General features: G+C 42.7%; 1 protein-coding gene across 3 annotated transcripts; it reads left to right on the plus strand.

The window, feature by feature from the left end:
* The first annotated feature begins 821 nt into the window (after nucleotides 1–821).
* Nucleotides 822–19,342, plus strand: CCK (cholecystokinin). Of its 3 annotated transcripts, none has more exons than XM_073678122.1 (3): nucleotides 822–973; nucleotides 2,890–3,141; nucleotides 18,955–19,342. In XM_073678122.1, the coding sequence occupies exons 2-3, from the start codon at nucleotides 2,892–2,894 to the stop codon at nucleotides 19,092–19,094; spliced, it is 390 nt and encodes a 129-aa protein (XP_073534223.1). In that variant the 5' UTR covers nucleotides 822–973; nucleotides 2,890–2,891; the 3' UTR covers nucleotides 19,095–19,342. The 3 variants fall into 3 exon arrangements, with proteins under 3 accessions (XP_073534223.1, XP_073534225.1, XP_073534224.1); XM_073678124.1 differs by having other exon boundaries at nucleotides 18,958–19,342; XM_073678123.1 differs by having other exon boundaries at nucleotides 914–1,061.
* Nucleotides 19,343–22,701: the final 3,359 nt, after the last annotated feature.

Consider the following 22,701-nt stretch of genomic DNA (forward strand, 5'->3'; position numbering starts at 1 on the left):
GTAAAGGAACAATAAGCGATAAATATCATTTAGCTGTCATGTGTGGTTTTCTATTGTATGGAAGTAATGCTTAAATCACATTATATATTATACCTTTGTGTTCTGTTTTTGGATAAAGATCTCCCCATAAATAAATCTTGTGCCATTTCTTAAGTCAAATGAATAACTCTCATACACAGCCATGTAGAAGTGTGAATAAAACCCAAGTGCTATTTTCACCTGTTGTTAACTGTGATTATTTTCACATTTTAGTCATTTAAGCAGCTTTATGCAAAAAGAATTCTCCAACACATATCTTATCCTTCTGTAACATATAGGTATAGATAGAAACATAGATTATTTATTCATGCAAAAAAAAAAATATTAACCATTAGTGTACATCCATATATTGTGAGTATAATCAGATATTTAGTCACAATGCAATGAGAAGGTGACACAATGGAGACATATCACAAGGATGTGTCAAGTTTACAATGAAACATTCGCATTTGTAAGCTTTCGAATGTTTGTTTTTCTTGTCGAGCCGGATACCCATGTAACGTGATGAACGCTGCCTTGCAGAATTTCAACAGCAAATTAATAAAAAAAAACATGTTTCTGTCCTTTTTCTCTAAAGCTCAATACTGAGTTAGTCAATCTCCACTGATCATTAGGATGGTCATGGACTGATCGTATAATGCAGAGACTATGTATATAATGACTGGGAGACAGTTACATTGGGGGTGGGTGATGATAGTCATATTAAGAGGTCTATCTGTGGTCTTGCCCGGAGTGACATGAATATGTTATGACCTGATGGCAACCAGGTGGGCATGTAGTGATCCCTTGTTTGCATCAGCTTGTGCAAACAGACGACAGAGAGGGGGGAGTATATAAGCTCCAGCGCAGCAGCCAAGAGCACAGTAACTATTCCTGCACACTGAGCACTGCCCTCTCCTGCTTCTCTTTTGGAAAAGCAGATCTGTGCTGAAAGGTGAGTATTCTGTCTATTCATTGCCATTGAATGCGTCCATCAATGCTATAAAGAGGGAAGAGTATTACTCTACGGAAATACTATTCAGGTAATAGGAACTGCTATTTGAAGAGATACTATACAGGTGATAATGTCTAGAAGAACTAGGAGTCAAAATGTCAGTGTTGTGAAGTTACTGTGAAGTTTGTGGCTTGCAGGTTCTCCAATGAACAACTGATCTTTATCCTCTTTGTCATTTCCTAACCAGATGCTTTACTGGGGGTTTTTATCAATTTTTTTTTGCAGAAAATACTATAACACTATAACACTAGACTGCCTTGATTACTTGATTTTGTAGAATGTATAAATTGAGGACGTAATATATTTTAATTTATGAGTACATGCTGATTATCCTATTTTTTGATATGTCACTTATATAAAACAAAATGTCATATGATGTCGGTGGATATTTTAGAAAGTTGATAACTTTGCCATGCATTAAAAACATCTAAATTATCCATATTTGTATTTACTCTACTTAGTAAGAATCGCACATTATTGGAAAAACATAATTACATTTCCATTTTCTTTTAAACTTGAAATTAGGGGGTCTGATACTTATAGCTGACCATGGTGTCATGTATCCTTAGTATTTACCCAATTATATTTCATTTTATTGACTTTCTTACAGCTGTCTAATTATACCTGCATGTGTAGAACAATGTAAGTGAAAAAATTTATATGAACAAAAATTACACCATTGTGATTATCATTATTGATATAACTATTAGCAGAAAACACTGAGATCTTATTTATACATCAGCTATAACACCTAAAAAAAAAAAAAAAAAAAAGATGACAAAATGAATTATTATATAAAATGATCTCTTTTGGAGAATATGTAAAGACGAGTTATTTTATTAAAGCTGACATTTCATGTTGTGCGCTAAGACAGGTGCTAAATAAAAATATAATTCTTAGAAATGATAATCCGACTGCACGTAGAACATGATATGACAAGATAGCTCAAAGTTAACAGATTGAGCTCAGTATGTAGCAGAGTTAATCGCTGGTGACCAAGGGTCCGCAGGAATACAGAATTACTCCATGTTGATAGATAATTAGAAGTCTTTGACATTTGGAGGAACCTTAAATGCTAAAAAAGAATTAACCATTTGGGTATTAAATAGAAATAATACCCAGAGAATTATAGTGATTGCCTACCAAACAATATTGACGCATGAGGGGCTTGAATAATTTATTGCACCATGTACCTAATTATCATGCATGCAGGAAAATAGGAAAGTCAATTCATTACAAGTGTTAAAACTGCTATGATGACATTTCCCTACTAGTTTTCATGGAGTAGAGGTTGGTTTTAATCTAAAATGTAACAGTCATACGACATGTAGCAATCATTGTCTTGTGTCATCACCCAGGACTAAAAAAAAGTAGATTCTCTGATAATAATTTTCCGTTATCTTGCTACACTGAAATTTCAAGTGTACTGCTATATTGCAAGTATTCCATGAAATATTAATAAGCTGTTGAGTCTCTTGCATAAAGATTGAGCAGTTCTATACTGTTGGATGGACTCTTCTTAGGAAACGTCTCTGTATGAAAAGGTGCTGAATAGTGAAGCATAATCATTGAGCGGAGTCTATAACTGAGGTTGCATGGTGTATACATAGTAATATTTATTTTCCTTTAAATTCTTCACAGTGTGTTTGCCTATCATTTTATGTAAAGCAGGTGATGATATCCTCCGCTCCGTTGCAGCTTGTACTTGTTTGATACTATATGACAATACATATTCAGAACACCTTTATATGTTTTGGCACAATTACATTATTTCATTACTTATAGTAAAATTTTAATATGCTTATTGGACTTTACAACAAATTCAAAATGTATCACGGTTTATAACTTTCCCTTAGCTATGTACAGAGGAATATGCATCTGTGTACTACTTGCCGTGCTGTCTGCAAGCTCAACAGGACAGCAAACTGTGGGCTCTATGAATGAGGATCTAGGGACCCATGAAATAGAACAGCAGAACCCAATACATCACCCAAGACAGATCCGTGCCTCATCTGGCCAGTTAAAAAGCTTCCACCGTTTTGATGGAAATGGAGACCAAAAGGCTAACTTTGGGGCAATGTTGGCCAAATATCTCCAAACCAGGAAAGGTAAGATTAGATTTTTGTGTTAAGATCCTATACCCTATTCATCATAGCTTATTCACTATAGAAAATTCATGCAGTGGATTAGAAGCAGATCAAAGGGCGGGAGAAATTAATAAGTAGATAAAAGCAGAAAGACAAGGGTAGAAAAGGGAGAATAGATAAATCTACGTGATGGCTTAAATTCAATATGATAAATATTCTAAGATACTGTATGTGCCCTATAAATGGATTACTTGATAATTCCCTGAGAAGGTTTTAATTGGACATTTTAATTTGCATTTATAATGAATGCTACATATTTTAGTATAATTCTAGTGGAAAACATAACAATAGCTTGTTGAAAAGCTTATGACTGGTGAACTAGGGTGATGGCTGATGGCCATGTTACCTGGGTGCTGCGTCTAAACAAGCAACTCTGCATTGGTCAATGTGTGACAAAGGACTGGATCGTGGCGGCTCTCATAGTACATAAGTAATACAAAGATGGTGCCTATTCAATCCATACTCAAAAACTATTCAACATGAAAACATTATAGTTAACTTTTTTGTAAGAAGAAAATTTGCTGTTTTCCTGTAATTATCTGCTCGCAAAACCTTTCCTATGAATAGAACTTGGGTTAGTGATTTTCTAATGAAACGAAACATCATGAGAAAATTTAGATCATAGACATGAATCACCTATTCCAGATCTTTTTCTGTTACTGAAATCCAAAAGCTTAGTCTGAGGAAGCTTCTAATCCGGGAGGATGATTGACACTCATTAACCAAAATTAAAGGCACAGAGGTCCTTTGATTTCAATGTGTCACATTTTTTGGTTACAACCAAACCAAAGGATGAAACATATAGCCTACCCCATACTACTGTCAGCAAAAAATAGCTATTACTACATACCATAGAACTGGAGACTATTCTAGAATCTCCTGAATAGAATGGACGATGTTGGATAAAGATAGAAGAAAATGACACATGTTAAGGTCTGGAGCTTTAAATGATTTTCCAAATTTTGCCCCTAAGATATCAGATACAGTATTTTTGTCTTATTCTTTGTTTTATTCTCACTAAATTGGTGCCATTAAAAGTTACATAACTGAAATTACTATCAAAAGCGTACAACAGATTTACCAACACGATATAATTAACTTAATTTATCTTTGGACATATCAAATTTCTTAGTTACTGAAACTAAAAATAAGATACTAAGGTCTCATACAGATATCTGTGGATCTCAATCTGATTTTGGACCGCAATACACAGACTAGCCATGAGTTTCTGAACCTGAGCGTGATAGCCTCATAGAAACATATGAAGCGCTCATGCTAAAATCGGGAGACCCACAAGCCCAAGCATTGTGGTCCGTTATCGGACTGAGATCCACAAATGTCTTTATGACCCCTAAGATTTAATTTGCTGATGGTTTGTTTTGTCCTGATGGTTGAGTCTACCAATTTAGAATTTCCTCATGTTGTCATTTTTGTCTCTTATGGCTGTGAAATTGTAGCTCCACGCTCATCATTGTATTGAGCTGACCAAATATTGCATTACATGATACAATGCGTTTTTAGTGCGTGTTTGAGCATTACCTAGGTAGTCAGCTGGTTTACGCTTTAATAGTCAGGGTCAGACTTGCATGTAAGCGTGATGAGAAATTGGAAGCAGAATCATGTAATGAATTGGGGAATTGTGAGAACAGATGCTGGATTGCTTTCATTCAGAAGTTAGTACAGATGACAGATGCTGGGATAACAGCTGGCATGTGATACACAACATTTATTGGGTAGGTATACCAATGCCAATTTTACTTCAGATGAGGACATCGGTTGTTGTTTGCCAAAATAAGGAAAAGTGGGTGAATTAAATATGTATCAAAAAGGCACATCATTTAAAGAGCAATGTACCTTGAGCAAAACTGTGTATTCACATTTTTAAAAATTAGAGTTAGAAGGAACAGAGCAACCTCTATTCATATGGATATATAAATAGAGAGAGAGATTATATATAGATATATGGATTTTGCTGAGAGTATTTTGGGGTAAAGAGAAAACCTATTGAATTCAAGTTTTTAAGATTTATTGAGGAACCAGAGTGTGCCAGGAAAACATTCCCCACTCCATTATTCCACCTCCACCAGCCTTAACAGTTCACATCTGACAGGAAGGGGTCATCGATTCATGATGCTTGCCTCAAATTGCGACCCTCCCAACAGCATAGTGCAACAGAAATTAGGATACATCTCACCAGGCAATATTTTTTCCACTTGTCAGTGATCCAATTATTGAGCTCTTTTACCAAGTCTTGCTTTTCTGTTTCCTTTAGACAGCAATGCCTCTCAAGCTGGATGTCTGCTTTTATAACCCATGGGTGCTAAGGAGCGATGAGTTGTCAATTAAGACATGTTAGCTGGAGCACAATCTTTGTGTCCAACTGCTATTTGATTGCAATGCCCTTTTAACAGAATGATTCTTTACATCTTCCTCTATTCCTTTTCATCGACAAGATGTTAATGTCCACAGTATCCACTTTTGCTAGCTCTTTTTTCCCCTATTACACTGTTTTCTGTATACTCTCAAAATGGTTGCAAGAGAAAGTCTCATCATGTTAACAATTTCTAAAATACTGGCCCTGGTTAGTCTAGCACCAATAACCACTCGTTGTTCAAAATGCACAGATCAATACATTTTCCCATTCTAATGATGATTCACCCTGAAATGAATCAACAGAAAACTTTTTCACTTGATTTACACTTCTTTGACTTGTGTCTAATAAAGAGACCATTCATTGTATATAACCATGAAGACACAAAGTAAAGCTTAGGAATGATGCATCATTCTGCCAAAGGCAATAGGTTGTGTACAATATGATTTTCCCTGTCCTCTGTTTCTTTTTTCATCTTAGATTGGTATTTTAGTAGTCTAATCTAGTCACATTCATCTACAAGCTTTTCTCTTTCATCCATAGTGATCAGTAATACCTCTTAAGCCCCCATCTCACATAGCGAGATCGCTAGCTAGTTTTGGTGACGCAACAGCGACCTCACCAGCGATGTCGCTATGTGTGACACTTTGCAGCGATCAGGCCCCTGCTGTGAGGTCGCTGATCGCTGCAGAATGTACTGGACCATTTTTTGGTCTTTGCCCTCCCGCTGGTCAGCACACATCGCTGTGTGTGACCAGCGGGACCAACGATCAGGCTGGTAACCATGATAAACAGCGGGTTACTAGGGGCGCACGCGCGCTTAGTAACCCGCTGTTTATCATGGTTACCACTCTTCTACGGTGAGCGGTAACCTCCCGCTCACCGTAGCAGAGTGGTAACCGTGATAAACAGCGGGTTACTAGGGGCACGTGTGCCCCTAGTAACCCAATGTTTATCATGGTTACCAGCCTGCTCCTGCTTCAGCAGGATGGTAACCAGGAGCAGGACATCGTGGAAAGATTCTTTCCATGATGTCGCTGCTCCCCTGATCGCTGGTGAGCCTGCCTGTTTGATAGCTCACCAGCGATCACATAGCGACGCAGCAACGATCCCTGACAGGTCGTATCGTTGTCGGGATCGCTGTAGCGTGCTAAGTGTGACGGGGCCTTTAGGCTTCTTGGACATTGGAGGTGGGACCACTCAGTTACTAGACCCTATAGTAGCTGTGATGTAGGCTACACTGGTAGTTATGCCCATGTTGTCTATGCAATTACAGTAACAGGCATTGGATACTGTTGCTAGAACTATTACATTGCAACCGAAAAAATATTGGGACGCTGTAAAAAATGCGATGATTTGGAATTCTCATATAGCCATATTTTATTCAGAGGAGAACACAAAACAGTTATCGGAAGTTGATAGTTAGACATTTTTCCAGCTCATATGAAAAAAAATAACAATTAGAAACTGATAGCAATACAACTTAAAAAGTTGGGATAGGGTTAACAGGGTTGGAAAAGTAAGTGGTACTAATGAAAAGCAGCTAGAGGGTCAATTTTCAGCTAATCACATGACTGTATAAAAAAAGCTTGTTAGACAGGCAGAGTCTCTCAAAAGCAAAGATGGTCAGGGGTTCATCAATCTGAACAAATGCATCTAAAAATTGTCGATCAATTTCATAAAAACGTTGCGAAATGTAAAATTGCAAAAACTGCACTCCTGCAAAAACTGGAGAATTCCTCGTGCACAAGGGACAAGGCCAACGGTCAATATTGTATATTTCTTATCTACAGGCCCTCAGGCGATATTGCATTATAAACAGGCATGATTCAGAAGTGCAAAACAGTGCATGGGCTCAGTAATACTTCCAGAAATCATTACCTGTGAACACAGTTCGCAATCCACAAATGCATGTGAAAACTTGATTGTGTAAAGAAGAAGCCATATATCAACACAATCCAGAAACACTGCCGTCCTCTCTGGGCCAAAACTCATTTAAAATGGACAGAAAAAAAATAGAAAACTGTTCTGTGATTTGATGAATCAAAATCTTAATTTTTTTAATGGAAACCATGGACGCCGTCCAGCAGACTGAAGATTAAAGTGACCATCCAGCTTGTTATCAGTGCACAGCTCTAAAGCCTGCATCTCTGATGGCTAGGGGGCTATATTAGTGCCTATAGCAGGGGCAGCGTACACATCTTGAAAGGCACCATCGATGCTGAGCAACGTATGCAACAACATATGCTCCAATCCAGACGTCTATTTCAGGTAATGCCTTGCATATCTCAGCAAGACAATTTTAAACCACACAATGCATCCATCACAACAGCATGGCTTCACAGAAGAATTCAGGTAATTAACTGGCCACCTGCAGTCCAGACCTTTCACCAATAGAAAACATTTGGTACGAAATGAAATATAAAATCCAACAATCACCCAGGACTATTGAGCAGCTAGAATCATCAGACAAGAACGGTACAACATTCCTCTCCCAAAACTCCAGCAATTGGCCTCCTCACTTCACAGATGTTTACAAACTATTGTAAAAAGAGGAGATGCTGCAAAATTGTAGACATGTCACTCACTGTCTTAACTATCTTTGAGCTTTTGCCTTTAACTAAAATATTTTTTATTTTTTTCAAATGAAATGGAAAAATTTCTAACTTTGAACTTCTGATCTGTGTTACATGTTCTGCTGTGCATAAAATGGGGATATAAGATTTTTCTAAATCATTGCATACTTGTTTTCTTTACATTTTATATAGTGTTTCAACTTTTTTAGAATTGGAGTTGTATATTTTTTTTTTATTGCAGCTCAAGCAATTTACTTGAATGGAGATGCTGTAATATCAGATATAGTCTCTAGTCATGTGTAGCAAGGTTTAGGGAAAAAGCAGCCATTTCTTCTACAGCCATTTTGAATTAGGTCAATAATCTGGCTTTTCTTCATTGAAATTGACTTTAATCCAAGAGGCAATTAGATAAATTCTTGTCAGTTGTCAAGATGTTCATTGGATTAAAGCAATTTGATTTTGGTACAGTAGATTTACATCAATGGACTGCAATATGAATATTCATCAGAAGTCCACATATGAATTAGAAGTCTGCACCTTACAGGCCATAGGTCACACACCACTAATATTAATGTGTACATTCATTTGTATTCCTAATTATATCTTCCATTTTGAGCTTGAACACAGTAAAAATTTGCAAGAATAGCTTTTAGTGATAATGATAATGCAAATTATTGGTATTACCAAGGAATATTGATTTTTAATTTTTGATAGAAGATATAAATCACTAATTATGTTATAAGAGGCCTGTCCCCAGTTTTCCCAATACAAATTGGATATATTAATTATTAGATATTTCGACCTAATTAAGCTGGTGTATTTATGATGAAAATTCAGTTCAAAGTAGCTGTAAAATCATTATTAAAATAATACCAGCTAGAAAGTGAGAGAGCTCATAAATCAACCATCAAACCTGACTGAGTGCTGCAGCTTGTACTGAGTAGTGTGAGATCTCAGCAGCATAAGGACACTAAACTGCTGTTAGTCAGGCAAGGAGGATAGAGATTGAACAGCAGGAAGGAGGGACAGTGAGGAGCTGTCAGTCAGGATAGGTGGGCAGTGATTGAACATTCACATAGGATTATCCATATCATTTGGACATGGATTATCATGTCAGAATGACTGCATATCAGATCTAAGAGATATGTTTAATAATGTATGCAGTTTACATAGTGGAATCTGGTTACAGATAGGTTTTAATGAAATGTACTTCTTCAAGACACCAGAAAAATTACAAAATATGTTAGAAAAAAATAATTAAGTCAACCTCACCTGATTTCCAATGAGCAGTCTATCCTGATAAAGGTAGAACTGAGGACAGTAGATAAAGAAAAAACTGGACATTACTTCTAGTCAACAGTTGCACTTCAGTAACACAGCCCTCACTGATTATATTCCCTTGCCCCCAAAATGATTTGCTCATTCACAGTCATCTTATCTATAAAAAGTCCATGCTGGATTGTGACACTGACTGAGACACTGTACGTTGAATGGAGCCCTAAGTTCTGATAATACAAGATAGACCATTATTGGAAAATATTGTAACTTTATCCCATTATAGCATGAGGGACCTCTGTACAATATAGTGAACATTAAATACAAACACATGGGCCATGCACACAGTGAACAAGTCTGTAGGACAGTGTTCACACCACCAAAAGACTGAAACACACAAAGACACAGTAAAACAAACGTATAAAAATACTCTGTTGTAAAAAAGTAACAGTAAACAGCAAGTGCTAGTCAAAAGGTGATAAAAAACAGGGTATTTATTTGACACATTTTTTGCAAAAAATGTATACTAAGCCGCTTTACCAACGTCAAGGTAACCCAGATCAGAGCAGTCCCTATCTGATGTATTTAAAAACTGATCATGTGTATGGTACCTATATGAGAAGATCTAACAGGTGATCTCCATGTGGACACGCTGCAGAGGACGGCATTTTATGTGCATGGCCCACAAAGGAGGGGTGGAGACCTCCCTGATCTTGCAAAAGCAAGAAACAAATAAAGTAAACATTAAGTAGCTTAATTTTACTTTGAGTGACTTGTTGTTCGATTAACAATCACATGTAAATCACTAACTGTGGGCCATGCTTGATTACTCGGTTTCTCCATTATGACACAACTATTATCTTTTATAATAACTTTGTAAATGAAGTTTAGATGTAGTTTGAATTTTCCTGTCTAACCAGAAGGTCAGGCTGCTGCTTGTCCATCTTCTCACCGTGCATTGAAGTTCTTCTTATTCTGAGTGGCTGCTGTGTATAATCATGGACCTACCACAAGGCCCAACATAAGTCAAAAAAATTATCAGGTAGCTATCACAGATATACACATCAGAGAGCTTGAAGGGTTATTATTTCCATCTTCATAAATGGTTCTTTTGGATAATGTTTATGAAATTTACTGCTTCTTAAAATTTGCTGCCATTGTTGAGATATTAACCCTTTTCTTTAATTTACAGTTTGTTGCCAAGGAAACCGACCACCGCTGCGGTGTAGCTTGTAAGCACTAAGCTGAAGCTGGCTAGGATTGGGAGGTAACAGGGCACTCTTGCGATCTTGGCCAGCTTCAAAGCAGTGCTTACAAGCTCAATAGAAAATAGCTTGTAAGCACTGTGCATGTTCTGCTGGGTTGGTCAGTCTCCAAGGCAACAAGCTGTAAACAAAAGTGTTAATATCTCAAGAACTGTTAAAAATTTTAATAAGTAGTAAATTGCTTGTATATACAATCAGTATCTGACAATAACAATTTATGCGATGGGAATGACCCTTTTTATTTAAAGGAGGCTTTTAAATATGTTGTCTGCTTTAGGGAGAATCTCTCTGCTCCCTCTCTGGAAGATCTGGTTCACTTGTGCACTGGAGAGACAGCACAATTAGTTATATGCGTCATGTAACGACGGATCACTTCTTTTACACCGATGGTTACCAATACTGAATACTAGTCAATAATTGTAGTAATTTCAGTGTCTACAGAGGCTTTCATATACAGTCATGGCCAAAAGTTTTGAGAATGACACCAAAATTATATTTTCACATGATCTGCTGGCCTCTGGTTTTTATTAGTGTTTGTCTGATGTTTATATCACATACAGAAATATAATTGCAATCATATTATGAGTACCAATAGGTTATATTGACAGTTAGAATGAGTTAATGCAGCAAGTCAATATTTGCAGTGTTGCCCCTTCTTCTTCAAGACCTCTGTAATTCTCCCTGGCATGCTCTCAATCAACTTTTGGACCAAATCCTGACTGATAGCAGTCCATTCTTGCATAATCAATGCTTGCATTTTGCCAGAATTTGTTGGTTTTTGTTTGTCCACCCGTCTCTTGATGATTGACCACAAGTTCTCAATGGGATTAAGATCTGGGGAGTTTCCAGGCCATGGACCCAAAATCTCTATGTTTTGTTCCATGAGCCATTTAGTTATCACCTTTGCTTTATGGCAAGGTGCTCCATCATGCTGGAAAAGGCATTGTTGGGCGCCAAACTGCTCTTGGACGGTTGGGAGAAGTTGCTCTTGAAGGACATTCTGGTACCATTCTTTATTCATGGCTGTGTTTTTAGGCAAGACTGTGAGTGAGCCGATTCCCTTGGCTGAGAAGCAACCCCACACATGAATGGTTTCAGGATGCTTTACAGTTGGCATGAGACAAGACTGGTGGTAGCGCTCACCTCTTCTTCTCCCAATAAGCTGTTTTCCAGATGTCCCAAACAATCGAAAAGGGGGTTCATCAGAGAAAATGGCTTTGCCCCAGTCCTCAGCAGTCCACTCCCTGTACCTTTTGCAGAATATCAGTCGGTCCCTGATGTTTTTTCTGGAGAGAAGTGGCTTCTTTGCTGCCCTCCTTGAAACCAGCCCTTGCTCAAAGAGTCTCCACCTCACAGTGCGTGCAGAAGCACTCACACCAGCCTGCTGCCATTCCTGAGCAAGCTCGGCACTGCTGGTAGTCCGATCCCGCAGCTGAAACAGTTTTAAGATACGGTCCTGGCGCTTGCTGGTCTTTCTTGGGCGCCCTGGAGCCTTTTTGACAAAAATGGAAGCTCTCTCCTTGAAGTTCTTGATGATGCGATAGATTGTTGACTGAGGTGCAATCTTTGTAGCTGCGATACTCTTCCCTGTTAGGCCATTTTTGTGCAGTGCAATGATGGCTGCACGTGTTTCTTTAGAGATAACCATGGTTAACTGAAGAGAAACAATGATACCAAGAACCAGCCTCCTTTTAAAGTGTCCAGTGATGTCATTCTTACTTAATCATGACTGATTGATCGCCAGCCCTGTCCTCATCAACACCCACACCTGTGTTAATGGATCAATCACTAAAACGATGTTAGCTGCTCCTTTTAAGGCAGGACTGCAATGATGTTGAAATGTGTTTTGGGGGTTAAAGTTCATTTTCTGGGCAAATATTGACTTTGCAAGTACAGTAATTGCTGTTAAGCTGATCACTCTTTGACATTCAGGAGTATATGCAAATTGCCATTACAAAAAATGAAGCAGTAAACTTTGGAAAAATTACTATTTGTCTCATTCTCAATACTTTTGGCCATGACTGTAGTTACTATAGACCCCAAACAGATACAATTGTAACATTTTTTTGAAAAAAATACTTTTTTTTTATATAATCAGTAGTCAGTAATGCATTTTCAGTTGCAGGTTCATTTTTTGCTTTAGATTTTTGGCTGTGAACCCAAAAACAAGAAAAAAAAACATCAAAATTTAGATTACCTACTGTACTGTCAAGTACAAAAGGTGATATAAAGAATATCAGCACACATTGGCGCCTATGTGGATACTTGTGTTTATGAACACATCAAAGAAAGAAATCAAAAAATGAAGAATGGTAGGAAAATAGAGGGTAAAATGGAAGGTGAAAATGGATGAGTAAAGGGAATACCCCAGAATTAGTACATCATGTATAATTGAGAAGTGTAAAATTTGCAAATTCCTGATGAAGAAGCAAATGCAAGCTTCAAAGGCAGGTCCCTGGTCCGTCAGCACTTGGTCCGGGTACCCGTGTGGACGGCAAAAGTGCTGCTGGAAGGCTCTAGCTGCTGTTCGAGCCGTTAAGTCCTTGACGGGGACGACAACCAGAAACCGGGAGTAATGATCCACGATGGTTAACGCGTAGACGTAGCCACTTCTGCTGGGGGTCAGTTTTACATGATCCAAGGCTACCAGTTCCAACGGTTGCCGGGTGACGATGGACTGCAGGGGAGTCTTCTGGCTGGCCCGGTCCTTCCTTCTCAGATTGCACGGGCCACAGTCTCTGCACCACTTCTCGATGGTTCCCCTCATGCCTACCCAGTGGAACCGCTCGCGCAGCAGGAACTCCAGCTTTTTCCACCCGAAGTGTCCAGCTCCGTCGTGGTATGCCTCCATCACCATGGCTGCGTCTCTTCGTGTCACCACTACTTGCCAGAGTAGTTCATGCGTCCTGGAGTTAACCATTCTGCGGCACAACTTCCCCTTGTAAAGGAACAGTCGACTCTTCTCTGCCCATAGTTGTTTGGCTTCCTCTGGAGCGTCTGATTCCAGGCTAGCCTCCGGGCGAGTCAGCATCTCCTTCACCAGTCGGACGGCAGGGTCGCTGTCTTGCGTTTCCGCCCAGTTGTAGTGAGGTAAGGGGTTCAACGTAGCAGCCTGCTTACTCCTTACCCGGTGGGAATACTGGATAGTCCCATGACGGTGGAACGCAGGGAGTTCAACTTCTTCCAGTCCCTCCGGATCTTCTCCTCCGTCCGGCAGGTTGGGCATCCTGGACAGGGCGTCCGCGTTGGTATTGGAGCGCCCTGCCCGGTATTTAATTGTGAACTCGTAGTTGGACAGACGGGCCATCCACCTCTGCTCCAGGGCACCGAGTCTTGCCGTGTCCAGGTGTGTCAGCGGGTTGTTATCCGTGTATACGGTGAACCGGGAAGAAGCGAGGTAATGCCTAAAGCGCTCGGTGACTGCCCATACCACGGCCAGGAACTTAAATGAGCTTAAATGAGCTGTAATTTTCGGGGTTCCTTTCGGTGGGTCGCAGTTTTCGGCTGGCATAGGAGATTACTCGTTCTCTCCCCTGCTGAATCTGGGACAGTACGGCTCCTAGCCCGATGTTACTGGCGTCGGTGTAGAGGATGAAGGGCTGGCTATAGTCCGGGTACGCCAAGATTTCATCCCCCGTGAGGGCCATCTTCAGCTGGCGGAAGGACTCTTCTTCTAGCTTTTCCCATTTGAAGGGCGGCTTCTGGTTCTTGGCCTTCCGGGACTGGCCTATCAGGAGGTCCTGCATAGGTGCTGCCTTTTTGGTGAAACCGGGAATAAACCTTCGGTAGTAGCCTACCAACCCTAGGAACTGCCGCACTTCTTTTACGCTGGAGGGGCTTGGCCATCCCTTAATTGCGGTGATCTTATCGGGGTCGGGAGCCACTCCGTCAGCGCTCACCACGTGTCCCAGGTATTGCACCTTTGGTTTCAGGAGGTGACACTTGGAGGGTTTCACCTTTAGGCCGTAACTCGCCAGAGCTTCGAACACCTCCGCCAGGTGTTTCAGGTGGTCCTCATAAGTTTTGGAGTATACGATGACATCGTCCAGGTACAACAGGACCGTCTCGAAGTTTCTGTGGCCCAGACAGCACTCCATTAATCGTTGGAAGGTTCCTGGGGCGTTGCAGAGTCCGAACGGCATGCAGGTGAACTCGCTAAGTCCCATCGGGGTGGTGAATGCGGTCTTCTCCCGGTCCGCCTCTGCTACAGGAACCTGCCAGTACCCGCTAGTGAGATCCAAGGTAGAGAAGAAGTTAGCAGATCTTAAAGCAGCCAATGACTCCTCTATCCTTGGTAAGGGGTACGCATCCTTGTGTGTGATACGGTTGATTTTCCGGTAATCTACACACATCCTCATGGTGTTGTCTTTCTTTTTGACTAAAACTAGTGGGGCTGCCCAGGGGCTACAGCTATCCCGGATTACCCCAGCCTCCTTCATGTCTCTAAGCATCCCCTTGGCGTGTTGGTAATGTGCAGGGGGTACGGGTCGATACCTCTCTTTTATGGGAGGATGATCTCCCGTGGGGATGCGGTGTTCTACCCCCTTGACTCGCCCGAAGTCTAACGGGTGTTTACTAAACACTCTCTCATACTCTTGAACCACCCGATAGACTCCTTGTTTCTGGTGTGAGGGAGTGGAGTCAGTACCCAGATGTAGTTGCTGACACCAGTCCTCCATGTCTTTCTTAGAGCCGTTACCTTCCTCCGGGTGAGATGGAGGCAAGGGTTCCACAGATTGTATAGAATTTTGATTAGTGGTATATAATTTGGCTAGCGTGGCATACCGGGGCAGGTACACTTCCCTCTCCCCGATATTTATTATGCGAACGGGCACCCTCCCATGGCGTACATTGACCACCCCCCGTGCTGTCAAAATGGTGGGCCTACTGTCTGAGTAAACTGGTTCTACCATTGCCTGGTAATCTCTACCTCTCAGACCAATAGCTGCCCGGCACCAAATCATCATTTCACTTTTTGGGGGCATGGCAATAGGAAAAGGGTCACACATTCTTACGCTACCAATCTCACCGCCGGAGAGTTCCACTTGTTGCCGTTGCATCAGTGCCCGGATCTCTTTCTGGAGCACCCGCTGCTCGCCGGAGCTGGCATTCTTGGCAACCTGCTGTAAAAGGAAAATCACCTCTGCAAGACAATTTTCAATTACATTAGTTCCTAGAGTTATTTTTGGGTGACTCTCATGTTTGTCAATATCTACAATGATCAGTCCCTGTGCGGCCAGTTCGACTCTACCAATTTTGATGGTCACCTCTTTAAATCCGATCTGTGGCACGGGCTGACCATTGCTGGCGATGATACTCAAGTCGTCGTCAGGGTAGCGGGTAATATCCGAGTCATTCCAGTACTGCTTGAAGAGCACGTACGGGATGGTGGTGACCTGTGACCCGGTGTCCAGTAGGGCACTCATGGGAATGCCATCCAGTACCACAGGCAAGACTGGACGTCCTCCCACATATCTGTCGCGCCAGTTCGATGGGCCTGGTGATCTTTTTCCTGGGGGTTGGCCCTCTACCCCAGGTTGTGCCCGTTTAAAGAACAGTACCTTTCCATATGTCCGGGTTGATTGCAGCGGCGGCAGATGGGTCGTCCGTCCTCGCTGTATCGGTCACTGGGTCTTCCTCTGGCCGGTGGGGTCCTCCTTGGTCGACGCCACGGGATGTCCTCCGGTCCGGATGCCAGCTGGATCTTCCCTGGAGTGGAAACCTGTAAAGACTGCACAGTTCGGGTTAGCGCAGCAACGCTTTTAGCTAGCTCTTGGACCTGATGGTGTAGGTCTGGAGCCGGGTCATTGTCCAAAGCCTGCGCATCAGCTCCCACAGGCCCTGCTGACAAGGGCGCCGCCTCCTGGTAGTAAGTGGTAGTGGGGCGTCTGTGGGTCACAACGCCACCTGGTGCCGGTTCTCGGAGCACCCGGATGGCTCTGTCCTTGAACTGTGCAAATTCTAGATGAGGGTCCTGTAAGGCCATTGCCCGCAACTGGGTGCGGTGGGCATTGCAATATAAACCCTCTATAAATTGTTCAGTCAACAGCCTGTCCTCGTTTCCCACTCCATTAGGGTCGGTCTGCTTAATGGCCCTCAGGGCCTCTTGTAGGTTGAGTGCATAGTCCCTTATACTCTCATGCGCTCGCTGCTTGCACCCGTAGAATCTAAGTTTAATCTCGGCTGAGGTGCGGGTATCAAAGGTGTCCTTCAGCCGGGTTAGTATCCCTGCGACAGTCTTCCTCCCAGGTGGCCAGGATTTTACTTCCCTTTTGGCTGCCCCAGTTAGTTGGGCCACCAGGATGCTCACTTTTTGCTCTTCTGTGAGGGGGTACACCTGGAAGAGGCTATCCAGCTTTTCTCTAAAGTCATGCAGGGTATGTGACTCCCCTGAGTACTGGGGTAGCCAAGCTGCTCCCGGGATATAGGGCATGGTGAAGGGCATAACTGCAACAGCGGTAGCGCTGGCGGGGGTTGAGGCAGTGGAGCTCTCCTCCGTATCCGACATCTTCCTCCCCCCTAGTGGACCGTGGCCTACCTTGCGATGATCCTGTTCCGTAGGCCGCGGCTCCGCAGTGGATCGTCAGGGTTGAGGACCTTCCGTCGCGCTCCTGTGACGTCGGCGTCTGCTGGGCTCCTTCCAGGACCTTACGCAACGTCCGGACGTGAGGCGGGGCTTCAGTTCTCGCGCGCTTTCGGAGTCCACGCCCCTCTTCTTCCCGCGCGGCGTCCTCAAGATGGCGTCCAATGGCGGGAAAACTCCACGGATGGCGGGAAGAAGGCTGAAGATGGCGCCGGATGGCGGGAAACTTCACCGATGGCGGGAAGAAGGCTGAAGATGGCGCCGGATGGCGGGAATCTTCACCGATGGCGGGAATCTTCACCACTGGTAAGTTTGAACAGTCTTTGCTTTTCAGGCACGCAGTACCCGGTGGTTGCGGGCACGTGATCCTGCCGACTACGCCAAAGTTGACGCGCCCCTGGGCCTGTGTCGCGCTGCGTTGCGCACGCGGGAGCTTACCCGGAGCCGGATCTGTTTAGGGTTGTAGTCTCGTGGCGGTGACCCGGTCCGTGCCCAGGGAGTCAAACTGGACGGCAGTCTGTTAGCGGTAGAAAATGGTTGATGACTACGCCACCCGTTGAATGCAGCCAGGGGGCTGCTGCTGCAGGGCAGACCGCTGAGGCCGGTGGAAGGATGGTGCAGCGTGATAGTATAACCCCCAACGGGAGGGGTATGGCCTCAGGGCAGCCGACGTGGATGATGGGGGTAGCAGGAACCACTCAGAGACGGTATGGTAGCGTTCAGGGTCTTTACTGGTAACAACGATAGACCCTCCCGGAGTACTTGCTAGCGAACGGGGCCTGGTCAGTCCTTGAGCAGATGGGATCTCCCCTGGCCAGGCGTAGTTGTAGGCCTCCCAAGCTGACTGTACTCTTCTGGCTACCTTGCTAGAAGCTGATGTAAGTAGCCCACGTCCCTGAGTGTACCGTGTGGTGCTCACCCGTATGGCCGGTGACTCGGGGCCTTCTAATGGCTTCCGCTCCACGATGGCGGTGCTGGTCCCACGCGTGTGACCGGGCCTTCGGGCTTCTGGGCCAGGGGACCTGAAATCCCCTGCCTGACGGATTCTGCTGCTGGGTAGAAGTTAGTCCCCACAGCCTCGGACTCCGGGTCCGGTAAAGAATCTTCTTAGTCAGGGCGAGCTCTTTAGCTGCCAGCCCCTGACTCCTTGTGACTCTGCTGCTTCCTATGCTGCTCTTGTCTCTACTCTTCCTGGACTCACTAACCCTGCCTCAGCCCCGGGTTTATACAGGGGAAGTTCTTCCCCTCCCAAGGCTGGGCAGGAGGTGTGGCATGCACAGGATCCCTGACCAAAGGACCTCCCACCTGCTCTCAGACGTAATATCTCTATCACTGTGACAACCAGACCCCTGGGGTGTCACACAAGCACAAAGAGAGAAATGTATCAGATCTGTCATGCACCCATATGACATCAGTTTCTCAATCTTGATTTATGGGTTGTCCAAGATGAGAAAAAAATGGTGGCTTTCTTTCAGAACAAAGGGGCACATCTGGGTTTGTTATTGCTGCTAAGCTTCATTGAAGTGAATAGGATTTAAAAAGCAATTGAAAGCAAGTGTGGCCCTGTCTCTCATGTAATAACAAAATGCATCGGGATTGGGATGGTATACGAGGCTCAAGATTAGACTACCACTTGACTAATGATCATATTAAGACTATATACATCTGTTTTTATCTGCAAACATTGTATATTTTATATTTTAGCAGGACCTTCTTCTGGACGTTATGCAGTTTTGCCAAGCAGACCCATCATTGACCCAACCCATCGGATAAACGACAGAGATTACATGGGCTGGATGGATTTCGGCCGCCGCAGTGCTGAAGAATATGAATACTCTTCTTAAAATGCCCCAACCCAAAAAAACACATTCCAGATTCTGTACAGATGAAATAAATTAATTTGTTGTCTTTACAAATCAGTGTTCTAAACATATATTTATTATGTACTTGTTGTAAATTTGTTTGTAACATTTTACAATGCAATACACATATGCAGAATTTTCCAGAAACATTTTTTCTTCTTTATTTTGCCTTTTTTTATTTTGTATCATACGCTACCGATATTCCATATTAAAAATTATTTAGTTTACCACCTCTTGTCAATCCAAGTCGCTGGGTATTACACAATAAACTGTAGATGAAAGATTGCCAATGCCTACTAAATAAAAATACAATATATAAAAACAAATACAGAAATATACAAAAATAAAAACAGTCTTCATCAGCAACTTCCTTATAGGAATTCTTTTTACTGGGCCCAGATAGTGGCAATATTCAGTAGAATTTCTATAAAATAAATGTTTTATTCAGTGGTTTACATAAAAGATGAGAAACCTGAAAGCAAATATCAATGTTGTACCCTTTATCTAAAAACTGATAAAGGAACAATCTCTTCTCAAAATCAGAGGACTTTCTCTTTTCTTTGAGTAATTAATTACCATATTATTAGTAGCACTAAAATCAGAGGGAACAAAGGGTCATTTGTTTTGGCACCATAGGACAATCGAAGTACACTGCTCAACAAAAATAAAGGGAACACTTAAACAACAGAATATAACTCCAAGTAAATCAAACTTCTGTGAAATCAAACTGTCCACTTAGGAAGCAACACTGATTGACAATCAATTTCACATGCTGTTGCGCAAATGGAATAGACAATAAATGGAAATTATTGGCAATTATCAACACTCACTCAATAAAGGAGTGGTTCTGCAGGTGGGGACCAGAGACCACATCTCAGTCCCAATGCTTTCTGGCTGATGTTTTGGTCACTTTTGAATGTTGGTTGTGCTTTCACACTCGTGGTAGCATGAGACGGACTCTACAACCCACAGAAGTTGCTCAGGTAGTGCAGCTCATCCAGGATGGCACATCAATGCGAGCTATGGCAAGAAGGTTTGCTGTGTCTGTCAGCGTAGTGTCCAGAGGCTGGAGGTGCTACCAGGAGACAGGCCAGTACACAAGGAGATGTGGAGGGGGCCGTAGGAGGGCAACAACCCAGCAGCAGGACCGCTACCTCTGCCTTTGTGGAAGGAGGAACAGGAGGAGCACTGCCAGAGCCCTGCAAAATGACCTCCAGCAGGCCACAGATGTGCATGTATCTGCACAAATGGTTAGAAACCAACTCCATGAGGGTGGTATGAGGGCCCGACATCTACAGATGGGAGTTGTGCTCACAGCCCAACACCGTGCAGGACGCTTGGCATTTGCACCAGAACACCAGGATTGGCAAAGTCGTCACGAGCCCCCTGTGCTCTTCACAGATGAAAGCAGGTTCACACTGAGCACATGTGACAGACGTGACAGAGTCTGGAGACGCCGTGGAGAGCGATCTGCTGCCTGCAACATCCTTCAGCATAACCGGTTTGGCAGTGGATCAGTAATGGTGTGGGGTGGCATTTCTTTGGAGGCCGCACAGCTCTCCATGTGCTTGCCAGAGGTAGCCTGACTGCCATTAGGTACAGAAATTAGATCCTCAGACCTCTTGTGAGACCATATGCTGGTGCGGTTGGCCCTGGGTTTCTCCTAATGCAGGACAATGCCAGACCTCATGTGGCTGGAGTGTGTCAGCAGTTCCTGCAAAATGAAGGTATTGAAGCTATGGACTGGCCCGTCCGTTCCCCAGACCTGAATCCAATTGAGCACATCTGGGACATCATGTCTCGCTCCATCCACCAACGTCACGTTGCACCACAGACTGTCCAGGAGTTGGCGGATGCTTTAGTCCAGGTCTGGGAGGAGATCCCACAGGAGACCATCCACAACCTCATCAGGAGCATGCCCAGGTGTTGTAGGGAGGTCATACAGGCACATGGAGGCCACACACAATACTGAGCCCCATTTTGACTTATTTTAAGGACTTTACATCAAAGTTGGATCAGCCTGTAGTGTGTTTTTCCACTTTAATTTTGGGGGTTACTCCAAATCCAGGCCTCCATTGGTTAATAGATTTGATTTCCATTGATGATTTTTGTGTGATTTTGTTGTCAGCACATTCAACTGTGTACAGAACAAAGTATTCAATCACAATATTTCATTCATTCAGATCTACGATGAGTTATTTGAGTGTTCCCTTTATTTTTTTGAGCAGTGTATATCATTCTGTTGGCAGACAGTGATCCGGGTAAAATATTGGCATGAAAAAATACAGGATTTTTTGCTTTTTAGGCCACGTTCACTTGTCACTTTTAATCAGGATTTTCCATCAGTATTAGTAAGTCAAAACCAGAAATGGAGCAAACAAAGAAAAAGTATAATGGAGCCACTTGCATTTCTACAGTTTTGACCCACTCCTGGTTTTGGATTACAAATACTGATGTGAAATACTTATCTAACTTCCACCATGTGAAAGTAGCCTTATACAGCCGTGGTTGAAAATGTTGGTACCCTTGAAATTGTTACAGAAAATTATTGCAATTACACATGTTTTGTTGTACACGTTTATTTCATATGGGTGTGTTGCAACGACACAAAAAAATTGAGGAAAAAAAGGGAAATTGGATATAATTTCACACAAAACCCCAAATATGAGTTGGACAAAATTGTTGGCACCTTTCCAAAATTATGGGTAAACAACTTTGTTTCAAGCATGTGATGCTCGTTCAAACTAAGTGTGGCAAGTAACAGATGTGGGCAATATGAAAATCCCTCCGGAAACCAGATAAAAAGGGGAAAAGTTGATTCAATCTTTACATTGTGTGTCATAGTGTGCCACACTAAGTATTAAAAACAGAAAGAGGAGAATAGAACTGTCTGATAACTTGAGAGTCAAAATTGTTGAACAATATCAACAATCTCAAGGCTACAAGTCCATCTCCAAAGGTCTTGATGTTCCTTTGTTCACGGTGGGCAACATAATCAAGAAGTTTACAACCCGCGATACTGTAGCAAATCTCCCTGGAAATGGACATCAGAGAAAAATTGATGAAAGGTTGCAGCCCAGGATAGTCTGGATGGTGAATAAGAAGCCCCAATCACGTTTCAAAGAAATTCAAGCTGTCCTGCAGGCTCAGGGTGCATCAGTGTCAGCGCTAACTATCCATTGACATTTGAATGAAGTAAAATGCTATGGCAGGAGACATAGGAGGACCCCACTGCTGACACAGAGACATAAAAAAGCTAGACTGCAGTTTGCCAAAATGTACGTGAGTAAGCCAAAATCCTTCTGGGAAAGCATCTTGTGGACAGATGAGACCAAGATAGAGCTTTTTGGTAAAGCACTTCATTCTACTGTTTACTGAAAATGGAATGAGGCCTACAAAGAAAAGAACATAGCACCTACAGTCAAATATGGTGGAGGTTCAAATATGTTTTGGGTTTGTTTTGCTGCCTCTGGAACTGAGTGCCTTGGCTATGTGCAAGGCATCATGAAATCGGAATATTACGAACATATTTTGGGTCACAATGTAGTGCCCAGTGTCAGAAAGCTGGGATTGCATCCTAGGTCATGAG

This window comes from Phyllobates terribilis, unplaced genomic scaffold, assembly GCF_046119375.1.
Source record: "Phyllobates terribilis strain yellow unplaced genomic scaffold, ASM4611937v1 Scaffold_4__5_contigs__length_816908805, whole genome shotgun sequence".
Classification (NCBI taxonomy): domain Eukaryota; kingdom Metazoa; phylum Chordata; class Amphibia; order Anura; family Dendrobatidae; genus Phyllobates; species Phyllobates terribilis.